General features: G+C 39.2%; 1 protein-coding gene and 1 long non-coding RNA gene across 2 annotated transcripts; one reads left to right on the forward strand and one right to left on the reverse strand.

The window, feature by feature from the left end:
- Nucleotides 1-210: 210 nt before the first annotated feature.
- On the forward strand, nt 211-3,404 carry LOC149103193 (uncharacterized). Its single transcript, XM_089272547.1, has 2 exons — nt 211-1,391; nt 2,093-3,404. Exons 1-2 carry the CDS (start codon nt 701-703, stop codon nt 3,217-3,219), a joined length of 1,818 nt encoding a protein of 605 aa, XP_089128673.1. The 5' UTR covers nt 211-700; the 3' UTR covers nt 3,220-3,404.
- A 9,110-nt stretch (nt 3,405-12,514) lies between these two features.
- LOC149103194 (uncharacterized) lies at nt 12,515-22,152 on the reverse strand. Its single transcript, XR_016201769.1, has 2 exons — nt 21,342-22,152; nt 12,515-13,486 (listed from the first exon to the last, which is right to left on the reverse strand). It is a non-coding gene; the product is annotated as an uncharacterized LOC149103194 (long non-coding RNA).
- Nucleotides 22,153-22,246: the final 94 nt, after the last annotated feature.

The raw sequence follows: 22,246 nt of genomic DNA on the forward strand, positions 1-22,246 counted from the left end.
TTGTTTGTCGCAAGTATGGCAAGCCAATTGTAGCAATATTCAATACCTAAATTCAATTTCAATTCAATGAAATTCAATGAAATTCAATGATAATTCAATTTCAATTCAATGAAAATTCAATTCAATGAAAATTCAATTTCAATTCAATGAAAATTCAGTTTCAATTCAATGAAAGTTCAATTTCAATGTAACGAAATTCATTCAATGAAGAAATTAAATCACGATTCAAAGAAAATATATATAGTTACTCATCCCGTTGAAAATCACTTCCGGTTAGTGACCGGAAATGGTAAGTTGCATCCGGGGTAGTTAGAATACGGGAGCTGTATGCTTTAATTTTTCCGCGGGAACATTTTACTGGCAATATGGCGCGTGCCGAATCAGAGTTTGACGCGGAAAAGGATTTACCCAAATTTTTGTCATCTGTGCTGGATAGGACAGAGGAATATATAAGCAGCAATGAAACAAACATCAAAGACTTGCAAGTATATGGCAAGCCAATTGTAGCAATATTCAATACCTAAATTCAATCAAATTCAATTTCAATTCAATGAAATTCAATTTCAATTCAGTGAAAATTCAATTTCAATTCAGTGAAAATTCAATTTCAATTCAATAAAAATTTATTCAATGCGCAAAGCATCTTGGGTGGAACATCCGGGAATCGGCCAAATCTCCTCCCGTCATTTTAGCCAACAAAATGGAGGAAAGTCTTCGAAATCTTGCAGATTCGTTGGGTGAATGCTCGCGACTGGTTTCGCAAGTCTCAGCCAGTAGTAGTTCCAGCTCAAATGGGAACGTTACGGATTCAGTTACACAAGGGGTATCAGGAAATAACTTCAGTTCAACGAGCAACGTTTCCAGTGCTGTTGAACGAGCTCGGTCCATGTTGCAAAGAAGTCGAAGTACAGGATTGTGTTCTCGCTTGAGTCAACGGGAGCGACTTCGAGCAGCATCACCTTCTACCGTACCTAGTAGTAGTGGAGCAAAGAAACAAAAAACAACTCCAGAACAGCCTAAACCGTTTGAATTTGCTCTTATGTATGTGGAGGACGACGACGACGACGAAGAAAATTTGTCAATTAACCATGACAACATTTTGCTTCGAGGATTTGTTAATTTAGTGAGCACGGATGGAGAGGCAGAAATTCGATCCAAAATTGGCGATGCAATTAGACTAAAACATCCATTAGTCGGTAATGGGGATTTTGTGTTTCCTCGTGCTAACCGGCGGAAGTTAAGCATACCTGTCAGTTGTGGAGAGTACTCGTACAAGCAAGTGAAACTGCTCTGCGGACAAGGAGCTATTTATGTTAAACTGAAAGGTAGACTGAACTGTTTAATATGCGATGGTGACGTAAATAGCTCATCAGATCATGATGATTTGCCTGGTAAGCATGTTATTGCTGTCATTAATTTGGGCCTAGTTCATACAATTTTAAAAAAAAACAATACTAACATTAAAACATTAAATTTGCTCCCTTTTTTGTATGTCAAGGTATCATGGACCATCCCCAGGGAACCTAAGACAAGGAGGGGACAACGTTGTTAATTTGTTAGTCCTGGATGTGGATAATAAATTATAAACAAGAATGAAAACTTTGTTAAATTGAAAATGGGTTGTTTGGCCCCCAAAGGTTAAGCATACTCTCATACATTTTTGGAAATCGAAACAATGTAGATTGTGTGCCTATTAGTGTAATAATTTCCTGGTGTGCCAGTATTGCTCTGTATAGTGACACTTAAGACAATTTGAAATTGCCTTTCTTCCTTTGCTAGAGTTATTTGAGGCAAAGTTTTAATGCCAAAACTAAATTGTTACCATAGTAACATTTCTTCATTTTTACTACAGTACTTGAATTCTGTAAAATAGAGTAAGAGATCTTTTTTTCATTTTAAAATTTTTGCAGATCATATTTCTAGTGCTAATAGTAAACCAGCAATGTGTGTAACAGTTGCCCATGGTAAAAACTCTTGTTGGCATAAAAATCCATCTCCTTCTGTAGTCATAGTACAAAGTTTCTGGCTTGTCCCTCACAAGGCAAGTTGTCAGCAAATATTTATTTATCCTGTAATTTTACTTTTTTGGCAGAAATGTTGAGTCAACCAGTTTCCGAACAACAGAAGCAAAGTGAAATGCAATCAGTACCCATTTCTGAAGAGGGTAGTACGGGATTTCAGTCAGCAGGGGAGGGGACGCTGGCTGATAACACTGAAGATCCATCAGTGGATTTGCTTGCAAAGCGTTGTGTAAATTACTGTAGAGCCAATGGCATTGAGAATCCTGTAGAAATTTTACATTATGCACAAAGTGTGATTGTAAGCGGAAGGCCACTGGATGTGCAGGATGTTTCTGAAAGTCTAGAGGGTGAAACCAACTTCATCTTAATCAATCAACAAGATGTTTTAAAATCAGCAATGGATGAAGTGCAATTTTTAAAAGACCCCAGACTAACACTCTCAGTTGGATTTTATGGTAAGTGTGCTGAGGATTATGGTGGCCCTCGAAAAGAGTTCTTTCGCCTATGTTTACGAGATAGTAAAGCTACATACTTTGACAATGGTCTTAAAGACCATCTTGCTGATGATTATTCAACCATTGGGCTTATTATGGCCCTTAGCACTTTGCAGAATGGCAGTATCCCCAGATTTGTGAAAGAAGATAACCTCCAAGCACTTTTTTCTTCCCAAGAGCCATCAAGCCCTTGTATTGCAAAGCTTCGAATTGGTTTTAAAAACCTGGGGCTTTATGAAATAGGGAATGCTATACCTAACTTCCTTCATCTTTTTAGACCTTCCCAAAGTTATGCTTTATCGAGAAGAAAGTTGATGGCCCTTCTTTCACCAAATTTTTCTGAAAAGGGTAGCAATGCACGCCGTTTCGAAACAGAAATTTATGAGTTGTTCTCTAAATACACCAGACTTGCAGCAAGTGGGCAAAGGGGTGCAATCACTTTGGGGCATATACTTCAATTTGTTACTGGCAGTGACGAAGAGCCCCTACTAGGGTTTAGAGTAGCACCTTCTATAGAGTTCGTTGAGGCAACAAGTCATGGCACAAACCCCCACACAGAATGCCCTTTTCTACCTACTGCTAACACCTGTGCAAATACCTTGAGCTTACCAAGATGTACAAATGGTTCATTGCCGCCAAGTGAGGAGCAACTATTTAATCTTTATGATTTGGCCTTTGCAAATGTATATTTTGGAAAGCTGTAATGTTCTGATTGTAGGTTACAAAAAGTTGACATTATTTGTAAGTGTTTTTAGTCACAAGAACTTTCACTAATTAATTCTATCACAGTGTCATATCCATTGAAATGCGAGGATAATATCTGTTCCACCAGAGATAACTGCTGTTACTGTTGTATTTTACTGAAATAAAACAAGTTGAAGTTACTTAAGTACGTTTTCAACTCTCAAGTTGTGTACTGAACTTGATTGGCAATCTTGCAGCCATATTGACTCCTGTTACAAGATTGTAAGATCCGCGGAGAGCCTGTAATTTCAGCTTTTAAACAAAGATTTTGAGTGTGGATTGTGCTTTATCCAGTATCGGATAAATTTGTGTTCAAGGACAAACTCATAATAAAAACATATCGTCCATACATACAACTTTAGATCGACAAGCAAGTCGCACACGCGATATTAAATTTACGTATTTGTGAGCGCTGTGTAGGCCGGACCTTTACCTGTCTTGAAGTGAATTGAATGAGCACTGTCAGAGCATTGTATGAGCATTGTATGAGCACTGAAATATCTGAACTAAAACTTATCTGTGGACTGAAATATTGGTGAAATTGAACTTGAATTGAAGAAGAGCATTGAAGAAGTTCGCTGTCAAGCCAGTAGAGAACAGTGTAACGAAAAGGTAAGCTACCTGAAGGTTGTCGCATTGACAAAGTGTTGGTTAAATTTCCAGTTGTTGAACGCATGTATCGGGACTGGAGTGATTGTTGCATTTTATCCAATGTCTACTAGTTAGGGAGGGGTCGCACAATTCTGTCATCGCATGCTCGCGACATGTGCGACCCTTATGTCGCGATCATATTAGACATAACTATGTCTGCGACAGCTTAAGATCAAAGGGACCTATATCCTACCACGAAGCAGGTCACATCTTAACCAATGGCCTTAAAAATGTTTTTCTTTTGTTGCAATGTCAATCAAATCTGAAATTCTGCAATAAAATTAGATTTCACAACACAAGCACGCATCGTGTGTACAGAGCTCTTGCTTCAACATTTTCCCAATTGTCGCAAACCGTTATCAGTTGTAATTCTTCAGTATGGCCAACCACGTTAATCTGTACGAATTTCAACGTTTTCAGTTTTCATAGCATAGTGGAAATGACTCGCAGCCGATTTGTTTTCAGCAGCAAAACACACAGCCACATGCAGCTTCGTTGTTACCTCCCAGTTTAAAGCAGCTTTCAGCACAGAGCACCATACAAGCGGCGTGTCTGTTTGTATGTTCGAAATATAAAGAAATGTATGGGAATATTGAAGAGTCTTAGTATCGTAAACCTATATCGAGTAATGTCTATGTTGAAGCTCAAACCAAACGTAAACCTACCTCGGTTGTTGTGTATTGTCGTTTCTGCGGCTCAAAAATGGCGAGTTTGAACGATTTGGTGGGTTTTGCGTTGACTGTTACTACTTAAGGTGGCCGAACACAGTTTTCGCGCGCGCTTTTGCTGATGCGATTCAGCGCGCGCACAAGGATCACAAAAAACAAACATGCCGTCAATAGAGCGATCATTTTATTTACTCAAAACCCGCACTATCTGTGCTATTTTTCTCTATAACTGAACACAGTCTATTGATGGTTTTAACCTTTTATTACAAAGATATGTTAGAAAAGGTAACGATGCAAAGGAACCAGCAATTTTCAGCTTTTTCGTTGTTACCGAAAAGAACCCAGTTAAATGCAGCGCATGCGTAGTAAGTCAAAAAATTGCGATTGAATGAAAAATTGCTTTCTCGGAAATACGCCTTTTTCTCGAGAACCACTCATTAGAATTTAACGAAATTTGGCACGAAAATACTTTAGGATATAAGTAATTGGAGTATTGAAAAAAAAACTGAACTTTAACAATGGAAATTCTAGATATTTCAGTAAACCTTCAACAAGGGATAATTAAAGACCTCTGTTAAATTGTTATCAAAATGGTGTTAACTTGTGAGTATCGTTACAAGCTTGCTGCATGCAAATTATAAAGAAAATCTAATGACTAGATTTTCTACAAATAAACTAAACCGTTTTTAAAGACCTGTTTGTATTTATTCATGTTGCCATGGCAACGACACATACGTCAGTTTAACTATCAAAAAACCAAAGTTTGTGTTGTTACCTTGCTTGCTGCCATTTTTGGCGACCGAGGGATCAAGGGTTTTAGAGAAAAAGGTGAATGAAACACAGGTATCAAAAACTGTGTTCAGCCACCTTAAGCAATACACCACAAGTTTTTATGGTTTATAGGCGGATAAACCACGCGGGATGTTGGAAGAACACGAGAAGAATTCGTAAATCACGAGCCGTAGGAGGTTGATTTACGAATTCTTCGAGTGTTCTTCCAACATCCCAAGTGGTTTATCAGCCTATAAACCATAAAAACTTGTGGTCTATTGCTTTTATATAATAATTCAGAAGACACGCGAAATTTCCATGAGTTTACTGGCACAATAAACCATAGCTGATTGACCAATCACAGCGCGCGCATTCATTTAATTATTATATAAGTTCTCATAGCGGAGCACCGGCGGCTGAGATTTTCCAAACATTGGCTGGGACACCTGTTAGTTTACCCATAAGAAACAATACTATCTTGTGAACCTTGCACAAGTAAGAAGTATTTCTCATATGACAGGGTTAGCAACATTTAACAAAACATAGTTTACAAAACGCATGTGCTTCAAATAACTCTACAAACTCTGAGGACATTCTAAGAGGGAATTTATTTTCTTGGTTAGCTGTTATAATATGAATAAAATGAAACTTTCACTGTTCAATAAAAGTTCTATAAAAATCTATAGTATTTACTCTTCATTACTTACACTGTAATACAATTTATAACGAGTAAACGTTAAATACCATACAAAAATGGTAAGGAACAACAGCCTTCCTAAATTTAAAAGGTACGTTAACATGAAAAGAAATATAGGTAATGTTCAAATTGCGCAAGTTTCCATTTGCTCGTTGGCCCTGTACCGGTAGGTTTGACTAGTATATAATAATTCAGAAGACACGCGAAATTTCCATGAGTTTACTGGCACAATAAACCATAGCTGATTGACCAATCACAGCGCGCGCATTCATTTAATTATTATATAAGTTCTCATAGCGGAGCACCGGCGGCCCGAAGGACCGCCAAGTGCAACCCCATACTCATATAGGAAAGAAAAAGAAACCCATGAGTTGATTTTCTCATGGTTATCATGGCTAGCGGTATTGCTCGTGGGCGCGTACGCACGACGGCGACGGCGACGACGACGACGGAGTCGCGCAACATGGCGGTCATACTCCAAATAATAGGTTAACAGAGATATGCAGCCTTGGTTTACCGTGTACTTCTTTGATATCGAACATCCAAATTATGATCAATTGACACCTGTCAAAACAAGGTATCCGCTGACCAGTATCACGTGACCATATCGCGGGCTCAAGTTTACAGCTCATCGAGGTCGAGTGTTTTTGACAGTTGACCGCTGACCAAGTGCTGGTTTTTTGATTGGATCGCGAGTTCATCCCAGGTTAACTTGTTGAAAACAGGGCAGGATTGTTCGGAAGCCGGTTAACGCCAACCCAAGATTAAAAGTTAACCGAATTATAACTTTTTCTTCTATACAAATGTTTTTGCTGCTTTGTTTTGAGTATATAGTGATTATTAAAACTTAAAACAGAAGGCCAAACAATATACAGAAAACCTCAACGCAAAGTTACAAGACTCAAATCAAATTCTACCTTTTCCTGGGTTAGCTTAATTTGGCTCTGAACAACCCGGCCCAGGAGCTACGCTCTTAGGCTGGCCTAAATCTATATATTAACATGTCTTTCGCGTCACGCACGACGTACTAAGCGAAAGAGGGACTACTCGTAGTCTAGTCCATCCGAGACCTGCTGAACAGTAATGGTCAGCTACTGTCTTTCCAAGAATTTAATAACAAGAATCATATAAACTCTTGGTCTTCGGCCATCGTAGCTTGATTAAAAATATAAAACAAACAGCGGTGATAAACATTTCAAAAACGTGTATTTTATGAACTTGACGTTTCGTATACTAGTCAACATACATTTTCAAAAGTGTAACCGTTACAATTTTTGGAAAGCTATTTATACTGTATCAATAGAGGTCTGGAACCTAGACAGAAAACATTTGCAGTAGAAATTTACAATGGTAGACTGACTACCATTGAAGGATTAAGGAGACCATGTTTATTCAGGAGTTGTAGCCAGCATTGAATGCCAATGTCAGCAGCGTACTATAAAGCATCTGATCAAAGCACCAAACATAAGCGTACTAGCGTACTCTAAAGGATCCAATCAACGTACCAAACATTATTAGCGTATTAGCGTACTATGAAGGATCCGATCAACGTACCAAACATTATTAGCGTATTAGCGTACTATGAAGGATCCAATCAACGAACCAAACATTATTAGCGTATTGGCGTACTATGAAGGATCCGATCAACGTACCAAACATTATTAGCGTACTAGCGTACAATAAAGGATTCAATCAACGTACCAAACATTATTAGTTACTAGCGTACTATAAAGCATCTGACCAACGTACCAAACATTATTAGCGTATTAGCGTACTATAAAGGATCCAATCAACGTACCAAACATTATTAGTCACTAGCGTACTATAAAGCATCCGACCAACGTACCAAACATTATTAGCGTATTAGCGTACTAAGAAGGATCCAATCAACGTACCAAACATTATTAGTTACTAGCGTACTATAAAGCATCCGACCAACGTACCAAACATTATTAGCGTATTAGCGTACTATGAAGGATCCAATCAACGTACCAAACATTATTAGTTACTAGCGTACTATAAAGTAATCCGTCGGATCCGCTCCGCAAAATATCCGCTCTGCAGACTAAGTTGAGATTGCTGGGAATCTTAGCAATAAACAGAATCTTGCTGAGAATTTAGCTTACCGAGAGCTAGCTAGCTGGAAAATTTTTTTTGGTGTACAAATAGCTCACATTGTGGTTTTACAAATCAGTTCTGGCTGGAAATTACATTGCGGATGCGATCACTGTGAAATGGCTGAAGTGTGTCACTTGACACTCTCTGACTGTTTGACCTTTTGCTTGAAAACATGCTTAGAATGATATAATGTTAGTTGTTTATTAAAGTTTTATTTACCAGCAAACAATAGAGGTCTGTACTTCTGTCATTTATAGAGTGAAATTAGATCAGTTTCTTTTCCCTTGACGCTCTCTTTTCCCACGTTCAGTTGTATGTTAAACCACCGTTGATCCGGTCGCGGAAAATCACCGTCCGTTCTGCTTTCAGGTCACCTAGATACAACCACAGGCGGCCCAGACGTTGAATACGATTTATACGTGACATTATGCTGTTGGCGATTGTGTTACAATTTTAGTTGTTTATAAGACAATGTATGAGAATGCTTCGAAAATTACTCTAAATGCTACGTGTAGAAAATAATTTGAATAAAATGGCTTACCTTGTGGTTGCATTGCGTTATTTTGATGTCTCTGGGTTCCTGGAGGTGGTTTAGAGCCATTTAGGCGAGTTTTTCTTTCTGGCGGTTTGCTTCCTCTTTAGGGGAGGTACAACTGGTTATCTGGCAATGACGTTTTTTGGTTCGTGCAGTCTTTTCACATTTTGCTCTTTCTTGCCTGAGGCCCGGTAAGACTCCGGTAACCTCGTAATATTTTGTAACTAAAACATTGTTCCGGTATAATTTTGTGTCCAACGGTCGGTTAAAGCGCGGTCAGGATTTGCCGACCAGTTGTTGGAGGGTTTGGCCGCCAGAGAGCTCTCAGGACTCCACTGATAAATTCAAAGGTTCAGGTAAGAACTACTTTGGAGTTGAACTAGCTGAATCAGCCTATATATTTAATATTGATAATGTTAAGCAATGTGTTCGGGAAAAGCCGGCGCAGTTTTTCAAACTGTATTCGCCACTGTTTTGTATTTCAAACCCAACGGAAAGTGAAGCTTCAGTGAAAAGCAAGACCAGGAAAAGCCTAATATGTCTCCGAACTTGGAAGGGTTTTCTAAGTTGTCAGTCCATTTATCCACAGTGATCTTACTTCCAAGTGTAATTTCAATTCCGTAATTTTAACGACCAGTGAAATCCGAGCCCGGTACTGCAGTCGATGATGACCACTTTTTAACGCGTCGAACATGAGCTATTGAAACACATTTGCCGCGTCTTGGAAAAAACGAGATATTGAAATGATTATTTTTTCCCGATGCAAGAAAGTATTGTTTCCATCGGTTTCTTTACTGAAGTCCGATCGTGTTCTTTATATAACTGAAGGCTGACTACTTATTGCTGCCTTTTGGTATCGCCGAAAATTTGCCCTGAAAGGTTGACCAACACACCTGATTGATCTAGTTCCATGCTAATTGTACTGTACTTTGTGATTGAATGTCAAAGGTCAGAAAAGACCAGAAGGCAATCATGTCATTCCAGATTTCGTTCTTTCGGTGTCGATAGCGCCAGGACAATAATGTGTAATTTAATTTCTTATGCGTTTCCATCTCTTAACGCGCGTTTTTCGCACATTCAGCTGCTGTCAGAGACCAAGTTATTTTGGATGCCTGCGTTGTTACCGGAAATGGAGACATTTCGCCTTGTTGTCCTTCTTTTTATGATGGCACAGACAGTGATTATATCGTAGAACAATTATCGCGCGGTTCAGTTCATGTAGCCTAAGGCAAAGCGCGAAACATGGCACACGAAAAAATAGGGGAGGGGCGTGGCACCAGTTCACACCATTCACTGAATTCACGCTTCTGGGTTATAGTTTGATGGCGAAACGAGCGATAAAAAACTGATCATTCCACGATTATTGTTTTCTTAAACAGTTAAATCTTTGCTTCATTTGACTTGCCCCAAGGAATGTAATTTTCAGCAATGTAATATCACTTAAAATCTAAGACATTTCATTGAATACTCTCATGAATGAGTTACTTTTGTGAACATAGTTCTTGATCTAGATCTTACATTCAGGGGCTCCAATAGTATCAGCAGCTGTTTTGTACATTATTATGTGTCCGTGGCTGTATGCGTATTTGGATGCATGTGTGTGTGTGTGTGTGTGTGTGTGTGTGTGTGTGTGTGTGTGTGTGTGTGTGTGTGTGTGTGTGGAGGGGGAGGAGGACGCCGGTATAAGAGGGATTGTGCAGTATGTTAAATTTTCTATAGACGTATCATTTTTCAGGTGCAAAATTGATCGCGTGAACTATAAGAAGCACAGCTGAAGATGCTGCAAACGTTACCCGATATCATGGACTGGTGCCTAAGAGGAGATGAGCAAATTTGTTGATGAAACCACGAGATTAAGTTTGTGAATGTTTTTATGCTGATCGTCCAGTGTATATTTATGACGTTACATTGATCTGATTGATACATTTTGTTAACGAATCTCTAGAAGTAATGATGCTTTAACATCCCTGCGATGGGTCTTTGCTGTGAAACTTTGCGCTTAACTGTGTGAAACTTTTACGGTGAACGGCCTATAACATCCTAACAATACCGGGGTCTTTGCTGCCAAACTTTGCACTAAACTGTGTGAAACTTTTACGGTGAACGGCCTATAACATCCCAACAACGCCGGGGTCTTTGCGAAACTTTGCACTTAACTGTGTGAAACTTTTAGCGTGAACGGTCTGTAACATCCCAACAATGCCGGGGTCTTTGCTGCGAAACTTTGCACTCAACTTTGTGAAACTTTTACGGTGAACGGCCTATGACATCCCAACAACGCCGGGATCTTTTCTGCGAAACTTTGCTCTTAACTGTGTGAAACTTTTACGGTGAACGGCCTATAACATCCCAACAACGCCGGGATCTTTGCTGCGAAACTTTGCACTTAACTGTGTGACACTTTTGCGGTTAACGGCCCATAACATCCCAACAATACCGGGGTCTTTGCTGCGAAACTTTGCACTTAAGAGTCGCCCTCTGTAAATTTCAACTATGGCCATTTGGACCTGAAAAAATCAAATTCCTTAAACTTTCTCAGATGAATGGTTTAGATAAGTGATTCACAAAAATATAACTTTCAGTTCAATTTGATTCGTATTTTAGCGCTGGGTCCACCATCTTGGTTTTGCCACTCTGAGAGAGCTTTCAGCGGCCATTTTAGGGCACATTTTTAACAATTTGCCATACAAAAAAAACGATATAAATCCGGATAAAAACCCTTTATTCGAGACAAGCAAATGTTTCTTGTTACATTGAGAGGCTGTTTTGGCAATTTGATCATCACCTGATTTTTTTACAGAATTTTAAATTTCTTCCCCTTCGGACTACTCATGAAGTGCCATAAAAAAGACGAAGTTTAAAGGAAAATATCGCCAAAAGTACATCACTTGAGATCCCAAAACTACCCGCCACTTAAAGAGCAATGTCTCACCTGTAAAAACATACAATAAAATTTTGGGGCAGTTAAAACTGTAAAATGTTAGTGTACGAAATCACTCTCTTAAGCAGATGTCAACTCTCCGAAGCCCGCTTCATAACATCTATCAATATTATTTATCTTTCGTCTCATAAGCCGCTGTTTACAAGAAGTTTAACAATTCGCTGAGATCCTAACTGACCCAGAAGTCTTTTAGCAGCCTTTAAAATCCTCCTCATCAAGAACTCGTTTAAGCTCAGTTCTGTTTTGATCTGTTGTGCACCTGCCATTATTCCACAGATTGCGTTACATTTGAGAAATGCACATTCCAACGGGTAGGGGTAGGGTGGGTAGGAAGTGGAAATGCAACCGACATTAAATCCATTTTACGCATTTCTGTGGCTAAACTGGCAACTGGCTTTCCCAGAATGATTTGAACATGAGCTTCTGCCTGCAGGCGTTTTCTAGGTTATTTTTGCAGGGTAGGTGGAGGGAGGGGGGGGGGCGGGGGGGGGGGGTCGTGTATTAAAAAAAAAGAAAAAAAGAAAACGATAGACAGTATCAGGTCAAAACATTATGATTCGTGTATCTTGATCAGCTTTATCAGTTCATCAGTGAGGTCCTATTAGGGGTTTTCAGGATACTGGATATTTGGGTAAGAAGTTAATAGGATGCAAGAAATTTAGGGGAAATATTAATGGGGTAGAGCATGTTTAGATAAGATAAAACAGGACATTAATTGAGTAGGAAATCGTTGAGCTGGATTTAACAGGATACAAGATGTTTAGGACAACAATTAACAGGATAAGGGACACACCGAAACCCCTCCCCCCCTCCCTCCCTCTCCCACTATGGAGCCTCAACAATGGTCTGCTCTTTAGGATAAAATAAAAGTAAATCAACTGCTATAAGCATTTATTCTGGACTCTTCGTACTTATATCACGGTGGAATATGAAAGTTTTGTATCAGATTTTAGGGGTTTTGAGGTTAGGTAACGCAGCTCCTTGTTAGTGATTTCGAAGCCCACACTTGTTACAGACGGGGCTGGAGAAATAAACAGAGAATTAAATGTGTCCCGAATTCCGTACCGTTTAACACGAATTTCTTACATGACAACCTTTTGTGCCTGCAAAGAGATCGAGGCACAACATTCCACACTATATTTGTAAACAACTATCCTAATCTCATTGACAGCCATTAGTTTTTGATGAGAATTTTCATTTATTACAAATAGAATACGGATAGTACTCCAATAAAAAGCCTCTTACTTTTTTTTTTTTGTTCAGCATTATACTGGTGTCTTTCGCTGCCGGAAATGCCATCAAATGCTGCGAAAGGCAACAGACTGACAAGTAGTGTGCAAGAAGTAGTGATAAGCGGTTCTACTTTTGTCTCAGATAAGGAAATGCTCAGAAAAGTACTGAAGAACAATTTACAGTGCGGTTCATGTTGTCTTGTTTCTGAAAGGGAAACCCTATTTGACAAGGCCAAAATATGATATAGCGACAATCGTGGTGTTCACCCTGTCCTAGCAACTTCTACTCTTCCAGTCCCTGCTGAAGAAATTAAACCTAAAGGCTGGGCCCTGAAAGTGACCAAAAAGGCCACTCGTTTCAATGAAAAACAACAAAAAAAAGTACCTTGAAGAAAAGTTTTTCTCGGGTCAGGAGACGGCCATAAAAGTCGAAGCAAATACTGTAGCACAAAAGATCAGGCGCTCAAAAGATGAGGCCAGAATTAGGCGGTTCACCTGTGATAAGTTCCTGACACCTTGCCACGTTTAATCCTTCCTGTCGGATATGGCTTCAAAGCTCAGAAACAGACAGGAGAAGGTCCTCCAAGAAGACACAACAGCCGCTGAGAATCAAGCTGCAGATATTTTTGGCAAGTGTCAGTTAACTCATCCAATTGCTTATGACTCATTCAACTTGTGTGCCTTAAACGCATCTATAATGTCTTTAAAAAGCTAAGCGTCAACATTAGTGCTTCGCTTGATAGATGCGGGTATTTTAAAGCGCCCTGCATAGGGTTGAAAACTAGTCTTGTGCAGACATGAAGCTGTGCTCCATCACAGAACGGAACGACATTAGCGGCTGTGGGGTGCCTTAGGCTAATAACGAATGGTGCCTACAAAATACAAACGTGTTTCCGCCAGATTAAGAAAACGTGGAAAAAGTAGATCTTAGCCAGGGTTATTAGAATCCAGAAAGAAAACTTGGGGTAGTCATTAATTTTCAGAGATAATTAGCTACTGCTGACGGTAGCATTTTTCTTAAAGAGAGGTAAAGATATTTCTTCACAGATTCTCCTAAGGTTCGCCTTACATGCAGAAAACTAATCATATTAAGAAACATCTTTAAACTACGTCGCCACAGCGCTTTGAGCGTCCCTGGACAGCACTCCTCTGGCTTAGCCAAAATACATTCTACATATTAAACTTTTCCTCACAGCCAAAAACTAATGCATTGTTGAATAGGCTTGCCACTTCCAATTCATACCATAAAATATAGCTGTAATCACCCCTTTTTCAAAAGTTAAATGAGTTGTTTCACCCTTTCGAAAACTTTGTCGGTGTCCGTTTAGGCTCTTACCGATAGTGCTAGCACTTTTTTTGGCATTATTTGGCTTCGCGAGCATTTTTTTTGTTACATTTTATCCCAAAAAGCACTGCTAGCATTATTTGGATTTTCGACTGATTATTTGTATAATTTTGTGTTAAAAAGCACAATCTGACTTTATTTATGGCGTCCAAAACCTCCCAGATGTATTTTGCCCTCATTTTAGTCAAAGGAGCCGAGGAGGCCTGGGGAATAGGTTTGGTAGGTCAGCGGTTGCCTTCTAGAAACCCAGTCCATCACACTCGTTCCAAGATGGCGTCATCCACGTTGTCATCGAGGAACAATGAAAGTCAGCCCGAATGGACTAGTGGAAAAAAAAAAACATTGATCGTTACATTTTGTTGTTGAAAAATGTAACTGAAAATCTGAAAAATGTAATATTCTATGTTTAAAAACATCGGGAAAAAAGTGACCATTTTTATGTAACCCACGAGCACTTTTTAAAAAAATTAGCATTATTTTAGCACCTTTTTGGCAAAAAACAAGCACTGCTTTAAGAGCCTATGTCCGTTATATTTTTTCTTGTTACTTCCCAAGTAAGTTAAACATTGACGTCTCTCGCAATTGTTTTGCCCGCGCATTATGCCATCTACAGTTGAATTTCAGTATGATTTTTTCTACGGATACGATAAAAGCCTTGTCATTCTCGTCCCCAGAGCCCACGATCCTTCTGGCCTGCGGCAGGAATCGAAAGCTCTGGCCAGACCCGATTTTCTGAGCATACGTAGAGTATCCGTTTCGTATTCTCAGCCGATCAGCTTTGCCAGATTTGACGGGAAGTCCGTGAATCGCTGACTTCCGGTGTTGGACCAGCGCAGAGCTCTCGATCCCTGCAGCAGGCCAGAAGGATCGTGGGTTCTGGGGACGAGAATGCACCCTTGGTAGGGTAGTTAATTACGTCACTAGTTCCAACCCAAGCGCGCGCCTGGCGTTTAAACCATGCCTTACGTAATGCACAGACACTGTGCCCACAAAAAAGAAGGCACCGTCCTTAACTGCCGTTCAGTAATTTTCTGAGCATTTTCTTTTCTGATGAAAAAGTGAAACGGCTAAGAAAATGTAAGGAGTTTCAATAAAACGTCGCTTACCATTACTTCCTACGCACTATTTGTCAGTCTGTTGTGTTTTGCAAAATTTGATGGCACTTCCGGCAGCGGTAGACATAACTGTCCCGCTTTATCTGATCTAAACATGCTCTACGCCATTAATTTTCCCCTAAATTTCTTGCATCCCATTAATTTGTTACCCAAATATCCAGTATCCCGAAAACCCCTAATAGGGCCTCACTGATGAACTGATAAAGCTGATCAAGATACACAGATCATAATGTTTTGACCTGATACTGTCTATCGTTTTCTTTTTTACTTTTTTTTTTTTAATACACCAACCCCACCCCCCCTCCACCCCCCACCTACCCCGCAAAAATAACCTAGAAAATTCCTGCAAGCAGAAGCTCATGTTCAAATCATTCTGGGAAAGCCAGTCACCAGTTTAGCCACAAAAATGCGTCGGTTACATTTTCACTTCCTACCCATCCTACCCCTACCCGTTGGAATGTGCATTTCTCAAATGTAACGCAATCTGTGGAATAATGGCGGGTGCACAACAGATCAAAACAGAACTGAGCTTAAACGAGTTCTTGATGAGAATCCTCGATTAAGAGGAGGATTTTAAAGACTGCTAACAGACTTCTGGGTCAGTTAGGATCTCAGCGAATTGTTAAACTTCTTGTAAACGGCGGCTTATGAGACGAAAGATAAATAACATTGATAGATGTTATGAAGCGGGCTTCGGAGAGTTGAAATCTGTTTAACCGTGGCGATGTCTGAGAGTGATTTCGTACACTAATCACCGAAAATGTGGCTGAAACACACTGGAAATATAACATGAGGCATCGTGGAACATCCAGTTGTCGACATGTCGCGAGGTAAGTGGAATATATCATTATTTTCGCGTTATTATGCTAATTAGGACGGCGATCTTTGTTGACAAAAGCACAGCTTAAACTTCTTCTTCTAACATTTTACAGTTTTAACTGCCCCAAAATTTTATTGTATGTTTTTACAAGTGAGACATTGCTCTTTAAGTGGAGGGTAGTTTTGGGATCTCAAGTGATGTACTTTTGGCGATATTTTCCTTTAAACTTTGTCTTTCTTATGGCGCTTCATGAGTAGTCCGAAAGGGAAGAAATTTAAAATTCTGTAAAAAAATCAGGTGATGATCAAATTGCCAAAACAGCCTTTCAATGTAACAAGAAACATTTGCTTGTCTCGAATAAAGGGTTTTTATCCGGATTTATATCGTTTTCTTTGAATGGCAAATTGTTAAAAATGTGCCCTAAAATGGCCGCTGAAAGCCCTCTCAGAGTGGCAAAACCAAGATGGTGGACCCAGCGCTAAAATACGAATCAAATTGAACTGAAAGTTATATTTTTGTGAATCACTTATCTAGACCATTCCTCTGAGAAAGTTTGAGGAATTTGATTTTTTCAGGTCCAAATGGCCATAGCTGAAATTTACAGAGGGCGACTCTTAACTGTGTGAAACTTTTACGGTGAACGGCCTAGAACATCCCAACAATGCCGGGGTCTTTGCTGCGAAACTTTGCACTTACCTACTTACTTTTACGGTGAACGGCCTTTAACACCCCCACGCATGGGTCTTGGTGAAACTTTTACGGTAAACTACTCTAAGAATGTGATTGTCTTTGGTTGTTTAACTTTCAAGTTAAATTAATTTTGTGAAAGTTGTGTTGACAGTGCTTTGCAGTCTTGGGTAAGGCATGGATCAGCGACATGGACTGGGGTGGATCTGTACGGGTCCGCAAATGATCCCAGGACCGCAAATGATCCCGGACCGCAAATGATCCCCAAATTGAACCGCAAATGATCCCGGACCGGAAATGATCCCCATATAGATCGTTTTCACGTGACGTCATCACTTTCGAAAATCCAAACCTAAAGAGCCACCAAAGTTTTTATCCTCATCAGGCATAAGAGGCGGTAAATTTATATCTGTTTACAATTTTACAGCTCAATAGCATGCTTCGTTTGGAATCCAGAGCATTTTGAGTTTCAGGGCTATGGAGGTGCGTGACACAAGGCTACGATCGAGTTTGTCGAAAAATATATACTTATCTCATGATTTTGCGCCTTTTTAGAAGTTAAAGCATTATGAAAAGTGCTTACGTAAATGCTTGTTTGTTTAGTACTGATAATCAGTCGCCTAGATAGCTAAAGTAAGTTTCAGATGTTTACACTATTTTCCGGCCGCCATATTGGTGTACCACGGAGGTACACCAACATGGCGCTTTCATACTGGGCTCTGCAAATATCTGCGAAACATTTCGACCAATATCTGAAGTTTGCGGAAACGCACAGGCCTAAAACTTGGAGAATTGCCTTATTTAGTTATCTTCTATAACATCGTAAGTTCATAGCTTTTTCCACTGGATGGTTTTCGATTTGTTTTCTTATTGCGTGACAGTGAAAACAATCTATTGGACCGCAAATGATTCCGATCAAAAAATAGGAATGGCATGGAGTTATATCAGAGGAAGGTGAGACCATGTACAAAAATTATGAACTAAAAAACATGTTTTATCATTTTGCAAAAAAATATTCCACAGTTGCTGTTTTGTTCTTTGAAGGGTACAGATCGTTTTCACTGTCACGCAATAAAAAAAAATAATAAATTGAAAACCAACCAATGGAAAAAAGGTAAGAAATTGTGATGTACGCTATAGAAGATAACAAAAATAAGACACTTTCTAAGTTTTAGGCCTGTGCGTTTCTCCAAACTTCAGATATTCGTCGTAAATTTTTCCCAGAAATTTACAGAGCCCAGTAAGAAAACGCCTTGTTGGTGTACATCCGTGGTACACCAATATTGCGGCCGGAATATAGTGTAAACATCTGGAACTTACTTTGGCTTTCTAGGCGACTGATTATCAGTACTAAACAAACATGCATTTACATAACTACTTTTCCCAATGCTCCAACTTCTAAAAAGGCTCAAAATCATGAGATAAGTATATATTTTTCAACAAAGTCGATCGCAGCCTTGTGTCACGCAACCTCCATAACCCTGTAAATTCAAAATGCTCTGGTTTCCAAATGAAGCACGCTAATTGTAAACAGATATAAATATACCGCCTCTTATACCTGATGAGGATAAAAACGCGTCACGTGAAGACGATCTATTGAATTAGAAGTCTTAGAAAAACACATACTTGTAAACATTCTCGAAATCCCGGTGGAGATAGTATCAAACATCTATCAAACAGCTAATTGTCAAAACGAAGCGCAAGCCTTGGCCTTGCTTGCATAGTCATGAAGCTGATCCTCATAACTATAGCTCGGAATTTTGGCTTTTTATAATACTCAAGTAGTCATTTCCGAGGAATTAAAGCCAAAATACGTCCAAGGAAAAATTACAAAATAAATTTGTTCAAATTTCCAGTGCTACACATTAGTGTTTTACAGAGTGATGAAGCGTTGTAGGCTTGTGGGTATACTCAGGTGACAGCGTCTTCCTTAATAGTTGCTTCATGGTTAGATTTTAGTTTAAAACTTTAGACGAGTGGCGTTAATGGCTGGTAAAATGTGATTTAACTATAACACCGAAATATCAATGTTTAACAAAGGAGGATATGTAGCGTATGTTGCACTGATCATAATTTTACTGAGAATTGCAAAGAAATGCAAACCAAGTCCTGGATTGATGATTGCAAGGTGATATTCATAACATCGTAGTTAGAAACAAAATTAAGTCGAAAGTATGAAAAAAAAATCAAGTGGTAAGCCATTATAATTATAAGATGGCTTTAATAAAAACATCGGTATTCACGTACGCCAATTCCCTATCCACACCTTCCCACCATCCTTGCCATTCCTTATTTTTTAGTCGGGATCATTTGCGGTTCAATTTGGGGATCATTTGCGGTCCGGGATCATTTGCGAACCCGTACAGATCACCAGCATTCAAGGTATTATCAAGATTTGTTTTTTTTATTCATTTTATGATGGAGATTCTAATGTGGTTTACACTCTTTTATCCCGCAATTGCAGACTGTGGGAAGCTCAGAGAAAACAGTTGTCCAAAGAAAAAGAAAAAGACGTTTTTCAATACTTTTGAGATAAACTTGTTGTTACTGATCAATACTAAACCAGCTCCCTTAGGGAGCTGGCACAACCCTTTATTTTTCAAAAAAATCATTAGAGAGAATTGTAAACTACTAAATCGGGGTAAACCTATAAAGTGTGTTGTTTTTGTTGAAATTATAAACAATTATTGGATGAGGTTTGTGTGATATCCAGAATAATCAAGGTCGAGGTAGGGGTTATCAGCCGAAGCCTTCGGCTTCGGGTGATAACCCTTACCGAGGCCTTGATTATTCTGGATATCACAAAAACCGAATCCAATATTTGTTTTATTATACATTGAACGGGAAAAAAATGGAAGTCATGTTTTTGCTTCTTCACTGACGGCAAGCAACACAAAGCGCGCGAACTTGACATGATTACCCTTAGATTTCATGCACCGCGGTCATACATGACATGATTACCCGTGACTTTGAGTGTCCTTGACATGATTATTGTATAATCTACAGTTATGATGTCACAGGCGCTGATTTGAAAAATTCACTGTACATTTTCGGCCAATCAGAAAAGAGATAGTGAGTTCAATGTATAATAACAACCATTATTGAGCTAGCAATGTAGATGTAAGGCCGATATGTATTAGTAAAGGACTTCGATATTATTTTTTTTGGTCATTTCCCTTACAGCATTATACAGAAGTAAATTTGCAACGAGCATTTCTTTGGTGAAAGCAAGTTTGATCTGAATGTCTAGAGGGATTAGAGGGATCTTATTTTTAACATTAGTGTGAATCATTTTAGATGTCAGAACGTGAAGTGTCAAACTGTCACACGTATGCTGAACCTGGAAGGCATCTGAAGTATCGGAAAAAAACCGACCGTGTTGGGAGACACCTTGTCCGATCCGCTTAAGACATAAATGGTAGTTATATTGTTAAGTTTTTACACCCGCTTTCAGTGTTACGTGCATAGCAACTATCTTTCGACATACCATCTTTCGACATGCTATGTAACCTGGCCTACGTCATAACGTAAGCACAACGGACTTCTTTATGATCAAACTCAACTTTTAGTCATGAAAGATGGATTTATTTGACATCAAACTAAAGTTAGGAGATCAAGAAGTCATTCTGTGAGAGATAAATCGACTGTTTTGAATGTTTACATCTTTCGAATATTAACTGAGCAGTAGTAGCCCAATCCTACCGGAAGTCACTATTGAGAGCCGATCGACTACACTAAAATCATTTGAATTACCCGTAAATCGGGAGTCCACGATCTTTTTCATTCATTCGAGGTCAGTAATTATCATATACTTGTCATTTGTTCCGCTAATAACCGGAAATATTGCCAGTTTCACAGGTAAACGGTCTTTTAGCCGTTTACATAGCATGTCGAAAGATGGAATGTCGAGAGATGGTTGAAAGATGTCGCCTATGCACGTAACACTGAAAGCGGGTGTCAGTGATAACGTAATCAAAGTGTAGATTATGCGCATGGCGGCAAAATAGTCATTATATAATAACCCAAGTTATTCTCGCATTTTGATTGGTTCTCGCCTATGATCTATTAGAGGACAGACACACGATTGACGTCATCATTACAAAGTTTTTTCTTTCCGTGTTTAAAAATGGCGGAAAGTTTTGAGAATTCAGATAATATTTTACAAGTATTGTCGATGCATTGAACAGGTCCGAGAAGCATAGTCTAGCTAGAAGAAGAAAGATAAAGCCGTTTCGTTTTCAGAAAATGACTCAGAAAAAATACTCGAGCAGTCTCAGTCGGCAGTTGAGCGAGACTAAACCAAACACAAAATTGGTCTTGGTAGGCCGAGAACCATTGCGTTATCTCGAATTTAACAAACCCGATCTACAAAATGTTTATGAAATTAATTTATTTAAAAAATTCAACTTTTCTCAATCTCAAAATAATTGTTGACACGCTGACTGATGTCAGTAATGAAACATCAAGACATTAGAATCAGTTAAAATAAGAAAACACATAACCTTGCTTTCCGATGCGAATGTTCCAGTCCGTTTCAGGGCACAGCAACGAGCAAAGAACAGCTGACGGCCAATTGTATCGCAGCTAAAAGGTGTCTCCGACACTGTTTCAAACTGATTTGAGAATCGCCAACCACAGAGCACAAATTTCCACCGTCACTAACGCTCCTTTCCGTTCAAAATTCGAATCACCGAATGGCCTCCAGGTTGACCACAACCGCAAGTTTTCCGAGTGTATTTTTCAGCTTCTGCAATATTCAAAGCGACATCCACGCTTTTCGGCTAACAGGGCTGCTCTGATGACAAAAACTGACTTGACTTATCGAGCATTGTCTTTAAGATTTGTAGATTTCGCAGTTCAATTTTGCTTTCGCTGTAAGTTTTCGTTCCACGAGAAGCGACGCTCGAGTCAAGTTTGACAGTGGCGTGATTTTCCTGGACCAATCACAATTCTTTGCTACGCATAGCAACCAATGAGATTGCTTCATTTTGTATAGACAACAGATTACGTCAAATGGCTTTTTTTTCGTGTTCGCCAAAGTGGGCAAAGGCCGGCTTTCGAGTTATATTGAAAGATTTTGAAATAAACAAAGCTTTATCTGTAGTAGTTTGTTTCGTTATTATATAAAACAAATAGATTCCATGTTGCCGTGCGTCTGTTCAGTAATAGATCACAGAAGACGCCAAAATGTGGTAAGAACATCAGTGACACACTCGGCTATCGCCTCGTGTGCCACTTTTTTGTTCTTACCACATTTTGATGTCATCTGTGATCTATTACTGAACAGACGCACGGCAACATGGAATCTATTTGTTAAACAGACAATAGGCTGTTGAACAGTGGTCCTAAACAATGCGTTTGTTTTTAATCCGGGTCAATACGCTAGCCAGAACATTTTTTCGGCTAT

The sequence above is a fragment of the Orbicella faveolata genome, unplaced genomic scaffold (genome assembly GCF_042242905.1).
Source record: "Orbicella faveolata isolate gen_17 unplaced genomic scaffold, um_ofav_v1 contig_35, whole genome shotgun sequence".
NCBI lineage: Eukaryota > Metazoa > Cnidaria > Anthozoa > Scleractinia > Merulinidae > Orbicella > Orbicella faveolata.

Excerpts from the sequence above, each read along its gene's own strand:
- LOC149103193 (XM_089272547.1), top strand. The coding sequence starts at position 701 with ATGGAGGAAAGTCTTCGAAATCTTGCAGATTCGTTGGGTGAATGCTCG. Across the intron at positions 1,392-2,092 it reads AGATCATGATGATTTGCCTG|AAATGTTGAGTCAACCAGTT; the intron begins GTAAGCATGTTA and ends CTTTTTTGGCAG.